This window comes from Tiliqua scincoides, chromosome 1 (assembly GCF_035046505.1).
Source record: "Tiliqua scincoides isolate rTilSci1 chromosome 1, rTilSci1.hap2, whole genome shotgun sequence".
Taxonomy (NCBI): Eukaryota; Metazoa; Chordata; class Lepidosauria; order Squamata; family Scincidae; genus Tiliqua; species Tiliqua scincoides.
This window is the reverse complement of record NC_089821.1, coordinates 253296523-253314941: the sequence shown is the minus strand read 5'-3', so window position 1 is coordinate 253314941 and position 18419 is coordinate 253296523. Positions and strand designations below refer to the sequence as shown.

At 40.7% G+C, this 18419-nt stretch overlaps 1 protein-coding gene across 4 annotated transcripts in view; it reads right to left on the bottom strand.

Moving 5' to 3' along the window:
• The window catches only part of ESRRG (estrogen related receptor gamma), a 509743-nt gene that overhangs the window by 151138 nt on the left and 340186 nt on the right, over positions 1–18419 (bottom strand). For all 4 annotated transcript variants that reach the window (XM_066618961.1, XM_066618952.1, XM_066618969.1 and 1 more), the window contains exon 3: positions 7962–8078. In XM_066618961.1, coding sequence (XP_066475058.1) covers positions 7962–8078 — 117 coding nt within the window. The remainder of the gene's footprint in view (positions 1–7961; positions 8079–18419) is intronic.

Below are 18419 nucleotides of genomic sequence, written 5' to 3'. Positions count from 1 at the left end.
AAATGAGCCTGGCCAAGCACTAAAAGAGATCTTAGGAATTTCGAATGACAGCACAGCATAAGTAATTAAAGATAGCAACTGCAGATGCATGGACACTAATACACAGGAAATATCTCGGTCATTACTTGCAGTAAAAAAGTGTAAATGAGCAGACCAGAGCAACAGCAAGACAGCAGCAAGACTTTTAACCACACACACTTAGCCTGATTTTCTTAGGCCTTCCTGTTGGAGATAACTCCATCAATAAGGCCAAGTGTTTTTGGGGTGCAGGGCCAAATTTGGCAAGTACCTATCATTAATAACTGCAAGATATTCACTTTTTCTTTGGTCATTTATCCTTCCACAGTTTCTCAATTCTGAATCAGGAATCAGCAATGTTCATTTCTTGAATAGCCCCATTCCTTGTTCATCTCTCTTTTCTTCTTTGTCCTCCTGATCCTTCCCCCTCCCCACCCTGTTCCCAGATTATCCTGTCAAATCAGTGTCAAATTACACAAACTCATGTGGGGCAAACTCTTATCACAATCCTTGCGATACTCCTTTCTTCAAGATGCCTATTTAGTTGGCTCTTTTAAAAAAAAAACCTGTTATTGTTCACTAGAAGAACCCAAATGGATCAATTTGAAAGGATCTCTAACCTCCTCCCCGTGGGCTGGAGTGTTCCTGAGTGTGAGAGACTTGGAGGAAAAGAGGGATTAAAACGCTCTCTCTCCTTCTATTGCGCTGGGTGAATGACAGAGGGGGTAAAAAAGGAAGTAACTTCTGTATTGGCCTGTACAGCTATACCTGTGTGTGATGTCTATATAAATACATGCATGCATAAGGTTGTATTCTGCACAGGAAGTTTCCTTATGGAAAGGCCAAAAAGCGTTCTTTTTATAATCTTAGTATTTCCCAACTTCTATGGTGATAAAGGTGTGCATGGGTATTGTGTTTAAGGTCCAGCAAGAGATATCATGCTCCTATCAAAGCTGTTGAAACCTGATCTTATTTTAAGTCTTGCAACTAATTTTTTTTTTTTTTTTAGTAAATAGACTTACTCTGTCAATTCTTAGTCATACTGTGATATCAGCATCTAGCAACTGCTGTGGCCAACATGGATGTTGCAACAGTAAATTTTATTACAGGCTGGTAATTGAATTGACCAGGTTTGCATTTGAATAGATTTCCTCCAGCATGATCTCTGGCATACTGCATAGGATTAGAAATTTCTATGTCTACATTAAAAACATGCCTGAGACACAGCTGGGCCAGTGCTGAGCCAGCTCAGAGTCCCTTGTAACTAAAACTGTTCCATCAAGAATACAGCCTAACTTTTGTTTTATAGGTGTGGGGGAAAACTGCAGGAATAATTCCGTACTTCTCACATATAAGACAAAAATTAGGTTTATTCTTTCAGAGGGGACGTGTTTTTCAAATAATGAGGTGCTGGGTGCCACCACATGGCGCCACCATTTCAAGGGTAATGGGTCAAGGAGGTATGGAAGTAGGGCTCAGGTGGGCCATTTCAACATCTGGTCCTCAGAACACTGGTGGCCCTAGCAGCAATCCCTCCAGCTTGAAGCTGCTGCTGTTGAATGACAAGTTGGTGAAAAATAAAACTACTTTGGATCTAGGACTTGGTCCTGGGTGAGGGTGCCAACCTGGCACACATTTTGGAAACCTGGTTGGATAAGGCAATAGGAGTGGGTCTCTTCCGGCTCTGTCTGCCAGATTTCTGTACAGTAGCCTGCAGGGATGAGGACAAGATCATGATAGTCTATTGTAAGCCCATCCTCCTGTCTGGGTGTCCTGTACAGCCAGTTTCTGGATTTTGAATATTTTTGTAAGATGCTGAGTAGGCAAGATGATTGCTGCTAATCCCCTCCATCAGCAGGCTCCCTGTCCCCTTTTTATCCTCAGACTTGTATCAGTGAAATTACTGGTGCAGATATGAAGAGATCCACTGCAGAGCAAGAGGTTTATGGGGATTTAAATCCCCATTCCCTTCCATAGTATCCCAATCACACACACACACACCCCACTGGATACAGCGCATGCCTTTTTTGGTGTGGCTGTGCCAGCGGGGGGGGGGGGGGTGATAGGATTGGGCTGCAAGAATGGCCCCCATCCTGCTGTCCTTCTGACTGGCACAGATGATCTTTGTATTTCTCCAAGCTGTGTTTTGAACACTCCTCTTCGAATTTCTGTTATGAGCAGCCCCATTTTCAGTATGATTTTATTGGTTTTTGTACTTATTTTTAACTGGATTTTATGTGTTGCAATTGCAAGCCAGCTTTGGCATCATTTTTTTTTTTTAATAGAGGATAATGCAAGGTATAATTTTTCTGGAATGAATATCAGTTTTTCCTTATACAGTATTTGCTTATAGAGGACACTGAGAAGACTGACCATTATTTCATACACGCAAAATTAAAATTCCACCCAACAACCTTTTAGAAGCAATGAAAAGGAATACTGTATTGTCAAATAAAACTTGAGCAGTATGACATGTCTTGATCTAATTCCAAGCATTAAAAAACAAAGATATCACTGCAAGATATCTGCTTGATAAAACAGGCAGCCTCAGTTTCCTTGATTGTTATTCAAGTATCTGTTGTATACATTACATTTAGTTGTCACACACTGAAAGATGATTTCAGTATTAATTATGGCACATTGTGTTGAATCTTATGACTAAGATATACAACTCATCCCTTAAGTTGTGCCAGAGGACTGGAGAATAGCTTGCTAACATAATGCTAGTCTTTAAAAAGGAGGGAGAGGGGACCTGGGAATCTACAGGACAGTCAGCCTAATATCTGTTGCACGTAAGACTGTGGAAAGCCCAATACAAGAATAAAATCTTGAAATTATATAGAACAAGCTTTGCTGAGAGAGAATCACCATGGCTTCCATTGCCTCACAAACCATTTAGAGGTTTTTGAAAAGGTCAGCAGGCACGTGGATGTGGGCAAACCCCTTAATGTTATATATCTAAACATTCAGACAGCGTTTGATATGGTTCCTCGCCAAAGGCTCCTGAGAAAACTCAAGAGTCAAAGAAGGCAGGCCCTCTTTATATATTTGGAACTGGCTGAAGAACAGAAAATAGAGAGTGGGTGTTAATAGACAACTTTCACAATGGAGAAGGATGAAAAACAGTGTGCCCCACGGATCATTCTTGGGATCTATGCTCTTCAATTTGATCATAAATGACCTGCAGTTAGGGATAAGCAGCAAGGTGCCAAGTTTGTGGATTACACAAATTATTTCTAGACTGTGAAGATTAGAAGGGATTTGAAGAACTCCAGAAGAATTTCTCCAAACTGGGAAAATGGGCAGCAAAATGGCAGGTGCGCTTCAATGTGAATAAATGTCAGTGATGCACAGTGGGGCAAGAAATACAAATTGCACATATACACCAATGTGTTCTGAGCTCTCTGTGATGAACCAGGAGAGATCTTGGGGTGCTGGTGGATAATTTAATGACCTAACAGTGAGCAGTGGTGAAGGCTAATTCCATGCCCGGGTTCATCAAAAAAGGGATTGAGAATAAAACTGCCAATATTATCATGCCATTGTACAAATCAATGATAAGACTACATCTGGAGTATTGCATCCAGTTCTGGTTGCCACATTTCAAAAAGCATATAGTGGAACTAAAGAAGGTGCAGAAGAGAGCAACCAAAACGACTAATGGGCTTGGACACCTCCCTTATAAGAAAAGGTTACTGTAGGGTCCTTCCCCTGGAGGGGCCTGGAACAGGCTTGTTCCTCCCCAGGGAGGCCTCAGATTGGCTGGAGGGAGAGGGGGTTCCAGCACCCTTGTCCCTAGCAGAGCTGCCAAACCTGGCCTAGGAGCAGGAGCTGTTGACCTCACACCTCCCTGCTTCACACTGCCTGCCTCTCATCCCTGACTTCCCTGTTTTATGGAGCAAGCCTGCCCCCTTTGGCCCCTCCCCTTCCTCCAGGTAGGGCAGAAAAGGCTTTTCCTGGTCCTGGCTTGTTTCCTTCTGTGTTCCTTGTTTGCCCTGCCAGCCCCCTCTGGCTGGTTGAGGTGAGCCAACCTGCTTTGCCCCCTTCGAGGGCAGTGAAGCCTCCCCACCCTGGGCATGGGGTGCCTGCTCCCAGGTAAGTCGGGGGTCAGGGCATCTGGGAGGGGCCCCGACAGTTACAACATTTTGGGCTTTCCAGTCTAGAAAGAAGGTGCCTGAGGGAGGAAGTTACTGAGACATATACAGGTTGAGTCTTGTTATTCACGAGGGTTCTGTTCTCAGAACTCATGTGGATGGCAAAAATCGCATTAAAGCAAATCCATTTAAAAAACAATGTCCCTTTGCCAAGACATTGATTTAAAAACAGCCTTGCTGACCTTTGTGATGCAAGACAGAGCCATTAGGCAGACAATCCATCAGTCATTCTCTCTCTAGGTACTTAGAAAGGTTTCACTCTGAGCCAGCAACCCCTCCCTTTACCCAGAGCACAGCACTGGGGAGGAATGGAAAGTGATTATCTTTCTTTCACATGCTCAGGGGGAAGGGATGGATCACTTGCCTTGGAGTGAAGCTGTTCTAAGTGCCTGGAGAGAGAATGATTGATGGATTGTCAGCTGGCTGCCCTCTCTTGCATTAAATGACTTTTTTCCTTTAATTTAAAGGGCACTTCTCATCAAGTTGAGATAAAACCTAGGGTAAAAAATTTGTGGATAATTAGGTTATACCTGTACAAAATGGATAGGGGGAAGTTCTCTTTCCTCTCGCACAACACCAGAACCAGGAGGCATCTACTAAAATTGATTGGTGGAGAGTTGAGAACAAACAAAAGAAAGGGTACTTCCTGTTTTTGTTACGAAAATGAAAATGCCCAGTTTTTTATTATTTTCAGAAGTTTGGAGGCAGAGGGAGCCCTGCAGAAGGGATCAGCAGGCTCCTCGGATCCCCCAGGAGGCCAGCACTGTTTCAGGTAAGGGGGAAAAACCCTTTAACCCCCAGCAGCAGCATGATTGCAATGATTGTGTTGCTGCCTTTGCCCCTCCTCTGCAGGAATTTACAACAGTTCACAGCTGGCTGAGCTTTTCTGTGTACTGACACATCTTGAAGGGGGGAGAGAACAAGCACCATTCTAGGCACCAAATGGATCATACCACTAGATGATTGCAAAACACCTGCCACACAGAGGAAGAAAATGGCCATGCAAGTAAACCCTAACAATGGTTTTCTATTCCAACTGGCCAAATATGCAAAGCAGTGTCGTCTGTTTGAAAAGGTGTCGCATTCAAGCATGCTTTTCATGTCCGGGTTCATCTAAAGCTCCCATTAATGTTTCTGTACTATGATTTTGTAGTATGAAACAAATTAGTTTTTCCACACATAAGAGGCCCTGTCTGCATCTGAATTTAAAAAAAGCCAAATCCTGTATCTCTTAGTGAAGCAAAATCCCTGCTGAATTAGACAGGAATTTTTCCAGAGCGCACGCTTTGGCTCACAGGATCATAGTGTCTGCCAAAGCAACCACACAGAATGAGGTTTATTCTTAGCAAGTATAATCCAATAAGAATATGTCTGTAGGTGTGTGATAGGCCTAATTTTTCAGCCATCTCTCTGTCAGCCCATGTTCTTCTGGGAACCTCAGTAGAGAGAAAACTGGTTACCTAGGACAAAGTGTATTTCACTTTCTGAATTCAAGACCAATTCTTTTTTCCCCACTTTAAAGCGATTGCTTAACTCACATCATGGTCCTTTGGGACAATTCACTGTGAAGGCCACCGGATGACAACAGAAATGGCATCTAATTTGCCTGAACTGCAAAAATTGATAAAATTTCATTTTTTCTTTTAACAGTGTAACATAATGCAATATGTTTATTGTTTACAATATTTATAGCCAACCCTTCTTGGGAAAATCAAGGCAATTTCATAAGTTCAGGCTCATACATTTGAAATTATGAGTGGAGTAGGATTTTAAAACAGCTCCAAAGAAGATAATCTTTGTTATCTTCTTAGCCATTTAGTTATTTGATTTTTCTCTGTAAACTGCTTTGTGAACTTTTAGTTGAAAAACGGTATATAAATACTGTTAATAATAATCTGCTTCAGAGAAGATGAACATAATCCAATGGTTCTCAAACTTTTAGCACTATGACCCACTTTTTAGATTGAGAATCTGTCACGACCCACCAGAATTGATGTCATGACCAGAAGTGACATCATCGAGCAGGACTATTTTTAACAATCCTAGGCTGCAATCTTACCCACACTTACCCAAGAGTAAGTCCCACTGACTATCATTGTTCAAAGTATATACATAGTAGCCTGTTAAAAATACAGATGTGTAACATTTCCCCAAATGCAGTCATATACCATGGGAGCATCAAGTTTAATAAATATTAAATACTGAAATGAATGGGGAACCATCTGAAATTGGCTTGCGACCCACCTAGTGGGTCTTGACCCACAGTTTGAGAAACACTGACATAATCAATTGAACATTTTGGAAAATGCCCAAAATGAACACTTTCCACTTCCTTGTAGAAAGTTACATGAGCTCCATGTACATTTAAATTTCCATGTTTTCTACCCTTTCTGCCCCAGAAGAGGTGCTTGGATTGCATAAGACATTACCCAGAAGTAGAGAAAGTAGATTTGTAAGTTACCACACAGTCAGCACTTTTGATCTTAAGGACCAGAAATAATCAAAACTTACTTTAAAGTTATAGGTACATGCATGCATGCATGCATGCATGTGGGCTGCACTGTCTGATGTGATAGTTTCACTGACTTCAGTAGACTTGGTATTTAGACTGAATATGCACCAGACTTGAAATATCTGTAATAAGGTCTGAAATGAATGCAAAGAAATCCACAAAAATACAGCAGAACAATGGCTAAAGGCAGGTGAACAAAAGGGTCTTATGTAAATGTTATATATCTGATACTGTGATATACCAATAGTTTCCATTTCTCACATTTCAAATCGCTAGTTCTGATCTTTAAAGCCCAAGGTCCTGAATATTTAAAATGAGATGTTTTCTTTTGCACTTACTTTCTTCAGATCCGTAAGTGAGACTTTGCATAAAGAATAATAGTGGCGGGGGGGGGGGTGTCCAAATCAGGAACATGGTGAGGGAGAAGGGGTCTTTAACCTTTCAATCCCTTAGAAGTCCTAATTGGGATCAGAAGCACTTGGAGAGACACTCCCAAGGACAACAATGAAAGCTTTACTTCTGAGGTTAATAGCAACTGTGAAGGAAGGCTGATTTGAACTGGGGCCATGGTGGAGGCAAAAAGTTCCTTCCTCTAAACTCTGGTCCCAATTTTGATCAGGGCCTTTCACACCTGCTTTTTAAAAATAATAAACATGAAGGGCCAAACAACATGACCAACATATCCATATTAGACCTAAGTAAACCCACCTGCTGAGTCCCTGACAGATTTTCAAGAGACTTGTTAAATCCTATTTACTCAGGAAGGCACTGAGAGACAACCGATGTTGCTTTTATTTCATTCTGCTTCTTTTGACTTCTACCTGTTTCATGCTGGATTTTACTGTTGCTCTGCAGACCACTTTTAGACACTTCAGAGCTGGTAATCAAGCATGCACATTTTAATACAAAAATTAATAAAATATAGGCATGCCCCGGTATCCATGAATTCAGAATCCACTGTTTCAGTTATCCACGGATACCAGGGACACCTCTTAAAAGATAGGGGAATATTTAAAAAAATCTTGTTTTACCAATGTTTTTTAAACTTTCCCCTATCTTTTTAAAGGCATCCCCAGTATCCACACCACACCACATGTGTGCTCACCTTAAAAACATCTCAAATACATCATTGTGACGTGGCGAGTGGTTTAAAGTTGGAGTAGCACAAAGAAGTTCACTTCTCTTAAGAAATTATCACACTGACCAACTAATTCTTTCCACCTGCAATTCTTAACAGTGTTTGTGGAAAGAAGAAAAAAAGACTGGATCAGCCTTACCTTCCTTCAGCATGCCGACTTTTAGACACTTCATAAAGCGACAGGCTTGGCAGGACTTGCGTCTGCGCTTGGTGATTTCACATTCATTTGTGGCTGGACAGCTGTATTCTATGTTACCTGTAACGTTTAGAAAAAGAAGAAGCCATTGAGATATGTCAGCAATCAGATTCTTCTAATCATCACAGAAGGGAAGTAGCCTAGGTATTGCTGAAAGCACATGCACAATGAGGTGGAAAGTATCACCAGTTGGATTTAAATTATTTTTACAAGCAGCATCAAGTTATAAGGCTCACACTAGTTTCGCATTACAGATACAATGCTTAGTGTGTTCTGATGGCTTCAGCAGACACTTAAGTGTACTTAACTCCAAGAACTGCTCAAGGGATCTTTCATTAGATTCACCCCTTAGAAACAAGTTAGGAGATTGTTTTCTTGGAATGAGTGTGCCAATCACAAGTGAACAAAATAACAAAAAACAACAACAATGACTGTTTATCTATTCAAAGGGATAGGCATACATAAAAGTGTGCAAAAAGTGTTGTACTCTCTTATTTCTTGCCACTGCAGTTAAGGGTTACATGCACAAGATGGATTTGTTTACCAGCTCATTGATCAAAATGCATCTTGCCTCTGTTTTAGGATTATTATTTTTTAATAGCACACATTCAGGTTTTTCTAGTTTAGAAATCCACTAAGGAGGACATTACAGAGTTTTTATGAAATGATGCATAAGTGTGGAGAATGTTTTCTTCCCCCGCTCATAGAGCTAAAACTTGGAGTAACCCAGTGAAATAGATTGGCTATCAATTACATTCCACTGATTCTCTCCTCCCACATAGCAACTTTTTTAAAACCACAAGCAATGCGCTTATTGTCATGTCTGATTTGACCTTTAGGTGGCTTTTAAAGGGGATTCAATTAATGGAGAATAGTCTCTTAACCATGATGGTGAAATGGAGCATCCATGTTCAGTGGTAGCTTGCCATTGGATATCAGCTGCTGTGGGCGAACAGTGGGAAAGGGCTATTGCGTCAGTGCCCTGCCTGTGGGCTTTCTGGAGCCATCTGGTTCGTCACTGTGAGAATCAGTGCTGAACTAGCCTGATCCAGTAGGGCTTGCGCTCCTCCTCTCCTCCAACTAACAAAAAAGAGATGTAATCTTTGTAATATAAGTGTAGCAATATCTGCTGGTTATGGTGCTCTTGTACTTCCTGATCTTCACAACCACATACCATAAGACAGAGTGTGCAAGGCAATAATTCATGGAAAGAAAAGTACTTTTACATAAAAATGTCTTTCCCCATCAGCACTGCACCATCTTGCTTTAAAGGTATTTTGTTACTTTCTAACCCTTTCCCCCTGTGATTAAGTGCATTAGTATCTTAATGAAAATGCATTCTGTTTATTGCTCTCTTGGGAAGTGGGAGGTCATCACACCAAGTGCATAAATTGTCATCAGAGACAGTCCAGGCATAATTGCAATTTTGCTGCTCTGTGTTGCTGCACTCAGAGTCCGTAGAAGTCCCCTGAAACATGCACAGATTCTAGTAATTAGCATAGAGTCTGCCTGGGACCACAGCATTGATGAAATATTTCAGAGTTAATCACACTTTGTAAACACTGATTTATATTGACTACCTTTCTTCAGACTGATGTCTCCTCATTAAATATCACATTAGCGCATTGCAGAATCGTACAAAGACTCAAATGCTCTGCAACTGCTAACTCAACAAGGCGTAATATGTATGCCACTTATATAACTGCTGCAAAAAAGGTTCAGTATTTATGACAGAGGCCTTGCATGTTGAAATGGATAAAAGATGAACCCATACAAACAGTGTGAGAAATTAGCATTCTCATTCAGTGCACATGGGGCAAAACTCAAGAACATTTTGCACAATCTTATCCATGAGGACAAACTAGCCAAAACTGCAATAGAGGGAAAAACTGACGCAAACCTATGCTAGCGCAGTACTTGGAAAGTGGTTGCACTGGAAGCAGCACATGAGTATGGGTTCTTAGGCAGCTTCTATTAAGGTTGCCCCAAGTTGAAGTGACAGTATATACAAAATCCACTGATGATTTTGCAGTGGGTCCTGAGGTATATTCTAAAGTCCACGTCTAAAGCTGGTCACTGTAGACAATGTGTGCTAGCTTCTAGTACTGCTTGCAGAATGGGCAGCTCCCCAGTCCTCTAAGAGCACAATTCAGAATCCTCCATGGTTCAGTCTACTAAAGGGAGCAAAACCCCTTTAATCAACCCAGTATAGGCCCAGCTTTTTTAAAAAAATAGTTATCGTTAAAAAGTGTTGAACTGGCAATGCTTAAAGATGACAGCGATTCAGGATGCTTACAACATGAATCTTTTTTCCTTTAGTTTCTACTTTCATACTTGATTAGAACCCAAGAGGTTTCAATCTCTGTATTTGGCAAAATGCCACATGCAAGGTTTCTGAGTTAGGTATATTACTTTCCTCATAAAGCTCATATAACTAGTTGATAAAAGTTTGTGAAGACAAACAATGCTAGAAATACAGCTGTTTGCCTGCCATCACCCCAAGACTTTCTATGCTCTGTTTCCTATGGATTTGTATGTAGTTACTGCAATAAATTCTCTTCTTTAATCTTTTTAACTCAAAGAAACACCTCAGCTCCAAATAACTGGCGACTGCAATCTTACGAAAGTGAAGTACTAAGAACGGCCTTGCTAAGGGCCCATCTAGTCTAGCTTCCTATATCTCACAGAGGCCCACCAGATGCCTCTGGGAGCACACAAGACAACAAAACAGCTCTATCCTTGCCACTCCCTTGCAGTCATTACTTCAGACATTTGCCCTAAAAATAGAGCCACAGAAAACCCAGAAGAAGCTCCAACTTTCAGGAACATCTTCTGGAGGAAAAGATCATCGAGAAGACTATAAAGGTTAGTGTGCCATGAGAAGAAAAACATTGAAAACTACTGTCTTAGAAGAATAAAACATTGTTTTTTTAACTACTAGACACTCTGCTAGAAGACAAAGCTACTAACGGTTCACATTCCAGCATGCCCGGTTTTGTCAGTCACTGAAGAAGAAATTGTGCTACAGAAGACACACAGTCTTCTGCCAGAGCTGAGTCTGGCAGCTCAAGGCTGTCAAAGGAGCTGACAAGAATGATAGAGCCATTTCTAATATCTCCTGGCTGGTTTTCAGAAAGGACTGGGCTCTGGCTACTTATTTCAAAGTCTTTTGTACAATTAGCTTGCATGCACTATCATTTTCTCACTTACAGCTTAATACAATCGTGCATCTAGCTGGCTGCGAGAATAACAGGGTATGTGCAGAGCCATTGCCGGCAGTGCCAGGGCATAATTTGTATATTCTTTTCAGTAGCATAATGGACTTTTACAGTTTGGCAGTTAAAGGGCTGAATAACGTAAAGTAGTGTGACATTTCAAAACAAAAATATATGCCAAATCCTCATTTCACGCAGGCACTGCTTTGCATTGCGATAATGCATTGAGATTTGTGTCAGCCCAGAGTTGCTGTATTTGTTCCACATCCCCAGGAATGTTTATTTTTAGTGCTTTTGTGGGTTTCCTGGCAAAGGTTTTAATTTTATTTTAAAAAGGGCCAAATGGCACACACATGAAAATGACACAGGGTGCTCCAAATGAGAAGCCAGTCCTTATTAAACAAAACATCTTGAAAACAATGGCATTAGAGGCAAGCAGTGAATTATCAGAACATTTTTAAAGCATATGGTGGAAAATGTGCAATCTGATTTTCCTTAAAACACTCCAATTCTATCACTCAGTCATAGAAAGGGGGCACAATTTCAGAGGAGCACTACATTCAGGGAGATGGCCAGACAAACCCTGAGCATATATAGACAGCAAGTAATGGTTATGCAGTGTGATTCAGTTAGGCGAAAGGAATGCTCTGTGCATGGGGCTACCTTTGAAGACTGTTTCAGAAGTTTTAACTGATCCAGAATGCCAGTGTTATATTGCTGGTGGGGGGCAACTAATGGCAGGAGAAAATACCAGTTTTGCATCAGTACTGGTTACCAATTTGCTTCTAAGGCCAATTCAAAGTGCTGGTCTCTATCTTTATTAAAGCTCTTGACTGTAATGATCTAAGACCAAGTTACCTGAAGGACAGTATTCTCCCATTCTGCCTGCCTGACAGCAGAGATATGCATCGGAGATCTTCCTCTCTGTCCTGACAGGAGATCCAACTGGCACAAGAGATACTTTTTGGGTGATGGTTTCAATGCTGTGGAACTTCCTTCCCAGGCAATGTATAGTTCCACACGCTGTTTTTAAAAAGCTAAAAACCACTTCACTGGCAATGCCTTTCCAACTCGGCAATTGTTTTAACACTATTTTAATGTGCGTAGACATTTTAATTATGTTTTATGGTTACTTCCATCCATTTTTATAAACCACTTTGATCTCTTGGAATTGTGATCTAAAAATCATATAAATTAAAAAAAGTATACACAAGTGCACAAAAGCGGTAGTGGAGGGGATGTTGGAAAATAAGTACAACACTACTTGCAGGACACTAGAGGTCAGGGAATTGTCCAGGAGGCAGATGACTCAAAGGCCGTCACAGAACTTTACGTTGTCCTCTTTGACCTGGGAGGGGGGTTATGTTCCTAGCTGGTTATGTTCCTTCCTCCTCCTACTCTTGATTTCCAATATGCAAGAACCTCTCTCCATGAGCTCTGTCCAGCCACATGCAATCTACCATGCCAGGAGGTCTCATACACATGTGAAAAGAGAATACTTCTAGGTTCCCTGTTGCAAAGTCTAGGATCTGTACTACTAACAGAGATGTTAGGACCTCCAAGGCTTTCCCAGACCTCCCAATAAGGCATTAAAAACGTCACTTCTGGGTTTTTTTGCCTGCTGAGCTCAGACTTCCCTCGCCTCCAGAGGGGGCGCTTGTGGGGGCTGCGCACATGGGGGGGCAGGACCCGATCCATGGATAACTGAATCCGTGGATATGGGACCCACAGATATTCAAGCCTCCCTGTACTGCTTTTCAATTAAAAGGTAGTTCACAAAGCAGTCTACAAAGCAAAACAAATCAATGTATGGCTCTGCTCAATTTATACCCATAAAACCCTTTGTTCAACAATTATTAAGAAACTTATTACCACATTAATGAGGCATTAACTCATATGAAGACTGTAATGACAGTCAGTTGCTGAGAGGACACTGGATCTGGTGCAGATTGTATCAGTATCTCATGCTATTTTCAGTAACAGATGGCATGAAAATGAGCTGCTGTAACACACCCTAAAACAGAATGGGCATGGAAACAAGGCCATTCCCTGTGTTGTCCATAGTGATGTTCCATTATAAGACAAACTGAAGTCTATCAAGATGAAATTGCTCTTGGTATGGACACTTTTGACTTTATTCTCTGATGATAACTTCATTTCAGATGCCTAAGTAGAAGCAAGTGGCCAAGTAAAAAAAAAAAAAAGAGTCAAAACCCTAATAATCAGAATGGCTATGACCAGCGCTACTGTCTTCTTCACTATTAATAACCAGGCCTCTTATTTTCAAAGTTTTAAATTCATTTTCAAGGGTTACGCACAAGCTGGAATCTTGTTCAATTGCCCACTAACCAGAGAGCCATTTCAGGATGATAAAAACATGCCGCTGCCTCTTTTCATGATTTGATCTACAGTTGCTCTAGCTGATCTAGCACAAATAAAACTGTACGCGTAATACTTTCGTATGCTATATGAACAGATACGTGCTATGGGAAAGGAGGAGCTAAAGCAAACAGTGATGCAGCAGCGAACACATTCCTTGCTCTCAACAATAAAAATTACAAGTGCAAGTATAACATCATGTCTTTGCAGGAGCAAGGAAGTGGACAGCGCCTGAAGAAACTAGTGATGTTCCTGAAACCTGCAGTTAAGTGGTTCAGAATATGAATTTACCTATCTTGTACTGCTGGGAAGCAATGCAAATCTGATATTATTTCTCTCAATGTTCTTCTGCAGCTTAGAGTGAAAAAAAATTTTGATGGCTGCACTGTCAATTTTCCACACTGACAGAGAGAACCGGTTTTCCTCACTTCAGTCTATTTTGGGGCCACATCTCAGTCACCCATACTGATCATTCAGAGCCAATCAGATGTCCCCCAATGAGGATTTTTTTTTAACCTCCCAGGTGTTGACAAGTCCAGGAACACTCCCAAGCCTTGAGCAGAAAGAGGCTGTTCCTAACCTAGCTCGCCCAACCCCGTTTTCCCCCACAAACCTGGCAGTGCACTTTGAGGGAATACGCACTATGAAACTTCGTATTCATTGTTTACCAGTTTATCTCAGATAATTCTGGGAAATATAGTTCTGCAACAGGCTGTTCCCTGTTAGATCTCTCCCCTGAATTAGTTCTCAGGGATCTCTGGATAGAAGATATAAGTATTTATCCAGCTTAACCCTTAGGGCAGATACACTTAGAGTGCTGGAAAAAATGTGATACCTTCATTAAAGGAATAAACCTTGAAGTAGTACATATGGACTTGGAGTAACAATACTGACTAATGTAATGTCCATTTTTTGCATGCAGATATCCCAATCTGAAACACATTTACTTGGAAGAAGTCTTCATTGAAACCAATTGGATTCACTGACAAGTAAATAGTCTTGATAATTTATAATGTGCATTCAGTGTGTTTCACATACATCATCTCAGTGATTCTTACAATAATCTAGTAAGGTAGGTCATTACAATCTCTATAATCTTGGGATGGGAGAGGTTGAGAGATCAATTTGCTTCTGTGAACTTGCAACTTATGGAGACGCCCATATTTACCAGCAAACAATATTTATTTAAAACTGTTCTAGTTTATAGATGGGTGATTTAATTCTTGCCATAACTATACAATTACCTTATAGAAAAAACTAAGAATTTGGATAGGAAGGGAACTTTCTTAGTGGTTAAGTTGGTTAATCAATTTAGAGAAATCAGGTGAGGTAGGTAAAAAAGATCCATCACTGCCTGTTTAAAATATTCTTGGAAGGAAATGCTGATACAAAGACTTTTTACTTATACAAGGAAGGTGAAGGATTTAATCAGGTTGTGATGGATTCAGGTGACACTTTGTGTCATGTTCCCTGGAGGGCTGCCATCTTTACACTGAAGCCAAGAACTATGCAGGTCTTCATCCTAAGCCCTCTGCTTTTATTTGAAAAGGTTATCTTAACTCTTGGTAAAGAGGCTTGATTGACAAAACAACTAAAATTTGTTTTCATTTTCCTCAAGAGAATGCCTACAATTGCTTGAGATGGCGTCAGTTCAGAGTTGTGTAAATTTAACCTTTGGAAGAGGCTGGAGTTATGTGGAGCGGGAAGCAAATTTTATGGGTCTCAGTTCAAAGGTAAGGTTATCTGAATTTACATAACTAGTTCCACCTATGTTGACTACCCTCTTGATTGAAGATATAATATATTTCTCATAAAGCACGTTCATGGGTTTGCAGATCAAATTTGGTTCAGCAGGAGATAAACATGGCACCATTCACAGAAAGGGTAACACCATTTCAACACTGCAGAGAACAAAGCAACCAGTAGCAACTGTTTCAACACAGAGTCAGATTTTTTTTTTTTTAAAAGATTGTGACTCAAAGGAACAGTGGAGCCTATGGCTGCCCGTTAATTTGTGTGAAGTTTGCCGGCATTGTTTGTTCACTTATTAGCATTACTCTGGAATGCTCATTTGCAATTATAACTCGTCAAGGATCTGGCTTGGAAAAAAACAACTCTGTGCAATCCCAATGGACAACCCATTTCTGCTTTAGCACTGAGGAAGCCAGTGGGTCTGTGGATGCCAGTGGCTACATTTTTTCTAGATTCTCAGCCTTCTCTAGGTTCAGGATGGCAGCTCTGTGGCTTTTTTTTTTTTTTTTTTACAGCTTAAAATGTTAGAAAACAAACCTATTTCTCTGACTTGTTGACACAATTAGGAATTTGCAGAACAGAGCTCCTAATTTCCTTCTGCCTTGAGCAACACTCCAGAGTTTTTAATGGAGTCATATGAGAATCAATCACTGATTTACCATCTTTAATATTTGATTGACAAGGGAAAAAGTGCCTAGGGGTACTTCCACACTAGCTTTTTCCTCTGTTATCTACATTATTTGTTCACTTGGGTAATGCTTGGGAATACAATGTCCCTCCCAAACTGCTGCATTCTAGTAATTTTCCTGTTATTGTCCTGATTTAAAGTACTGGTTTGGAGCAATTTTTAGAGCTTCCACTGCAATAACACTGCAGAGTTTTCAGATATGAACTGATAGTGGTATTATTCCACCTGGTGTAGAGGAGTGTCCAGTGATGGGGCTTGTACCAGTGTGTAACCCTACTTTTTGCCTTTACCTGGTTGCCTTCCTACCATTTCCTGCACTGCCCTCCTCTCTCTAGCTTTCCTCTCAACTTAATGGAGTCCTTGAAGAAACCCATTGTCAATTTCTCCAAGGGCTGCTTCAGGTTCCCTGCAGAGGAGGAGAACTGGGGTAGCATGGTGGTCAAAAGTGGCAACTAGCTAGAAGCCTTCAGTTCCAGTCAGCTAAGATGCATCACAATGGCCTTAAGCAAACCCCAACTTGTCAGCTTCTCTCCCCAATCTTTAGAATGCCTATCTTACAAGTTTCTCATGGGGGATTATGCAGTTAGGGAAAAAGTATGCATAGTGTACTCATTTAGAAACAAGCATATTGTTTACGTATGAAAAAACTATAAACATACTAAGGACATGGTGCTGCCAAAATCAAGCATGTTGAATCCCATAGATTTCTATGCTGGATATAAGCACATGCTTGATGCTCGCGTTTAAATTAATGGGACATTAAAAGTGCTTGACTTTGATGAATTATATCTCTGGTACTATCACAGTTTGTTTAGTTTTGAGTGAGTAAAATCATCTTTCCATTGAAATGTTGAAGAAGATCAGATATGATTGCATTGATTGGTTATGTTGGTTTGATGCAATTTACTTCTCTTTTTCTTCCTCTGCATAGGAACATTCAAGCAACCAACTGAAGGCAGTTCAGTTGACCACAAAGTAGGGAGGAGGTTGAGGCACTTCCACTCACTTTCTTACAACAATGAGCTCTCAAGTCTATGCATTAATTAAAAGAGATGGGCAACAGAGAGATATTGCTCCAATGTGCCTTTGGGCTTAGGATGAGGTACTGGTTAATACCTTTAGAGCCCTATGAGGCCTGAGACCAGAATAACTAAGGAAGCATTTCCTATATACATCTTTTTTATTATTTTCGAAGGCTTTTCTACATCACTGAAGGGCTCTACATTCCCCTTTCTGCTTCTGCTTTTATGTAGGTCTCCTTTTTAAATAAGTCCCACTACTATTTTAACTTGCCTGAGCACAAGTTTGCATTGGCATGAGCCCCCAACATGTGTGCCCCACCAGACCCCACCTGCGGTGCTACCTGTAGATAAAACCAAAAGAGACAGCACAAAACTTAGCAGTCATCCTCTTAAGTCACCAATGGTGAAGGCTTGGTGAAACAGTCTTCAACCAATAGCAGAAGACACCAAAGAGGGGGCAAAAAGCTGTTTGATAATCTAGGTGTATCTAAAAAGTTGGGCATGCTCAGTGGACTTTTCATTTTATACCTTTGAAATTATCTGATCCCCCATCTCTCCTGTGCCACATCACAGACTGCTTTGAAACGTCCCTCCATTTCAAAAGAGGTTTGCCACATGGTACGGAATGCTGCTATGGGGGGGATGACTACAAGCCCAAAGTATTGTTAAGCATGCAGAACTGGTTGTGTGTTTCTTGAATTCAGGACTTTTGTAGTAAAGGGACATATGTAGTGCATAAAAGTTTTCTGCAGCTACCTAGAAATAGAAAATTTGGATTTCATTTACCTATTTATGAAAAACTTGTCATTTTCAAGATACTACCGAGTACAGCAAATAAAGTTGACAGACCCCCAAAATCAATGTGCTATTTCTGTACTTGCTATTTTTCTTTCCGCTTGGATGCAAAGCCAGTTTCAAGCAGAATAGACGTACTTGCGTGGGGGCATTTCTAGGAGACATGGCTATGTGCCCTCATGGAACTTATCCATGACAATTTAAAGGAACGGCAACCATAACAGAAGTGCCTCAGCAGTCAGAATCCAAAGATTGTGTCACTTTGCAGATGCCAGAGTCTCATTTGCTCAACTAAACTAAACTCCAAGACAAGAAACACAACGATTCATAGATTTTTCCTCATTCATGACGATGTTTTTATCAGGTGTTTTATATATTAGCAAGTACGTACCAAACAGTGGAATTATACATGGAAATGTAATCTAGGGATTTGTGAGTCTTTGCATAATCAGCAGAGTCTGGCACAGGATTATATTTACCTGAACTCCTGGAGAAACTGTTCTGCTATCTTAAGACATGTCTAGTCACAGTTACTGTGCTGATTGTTACT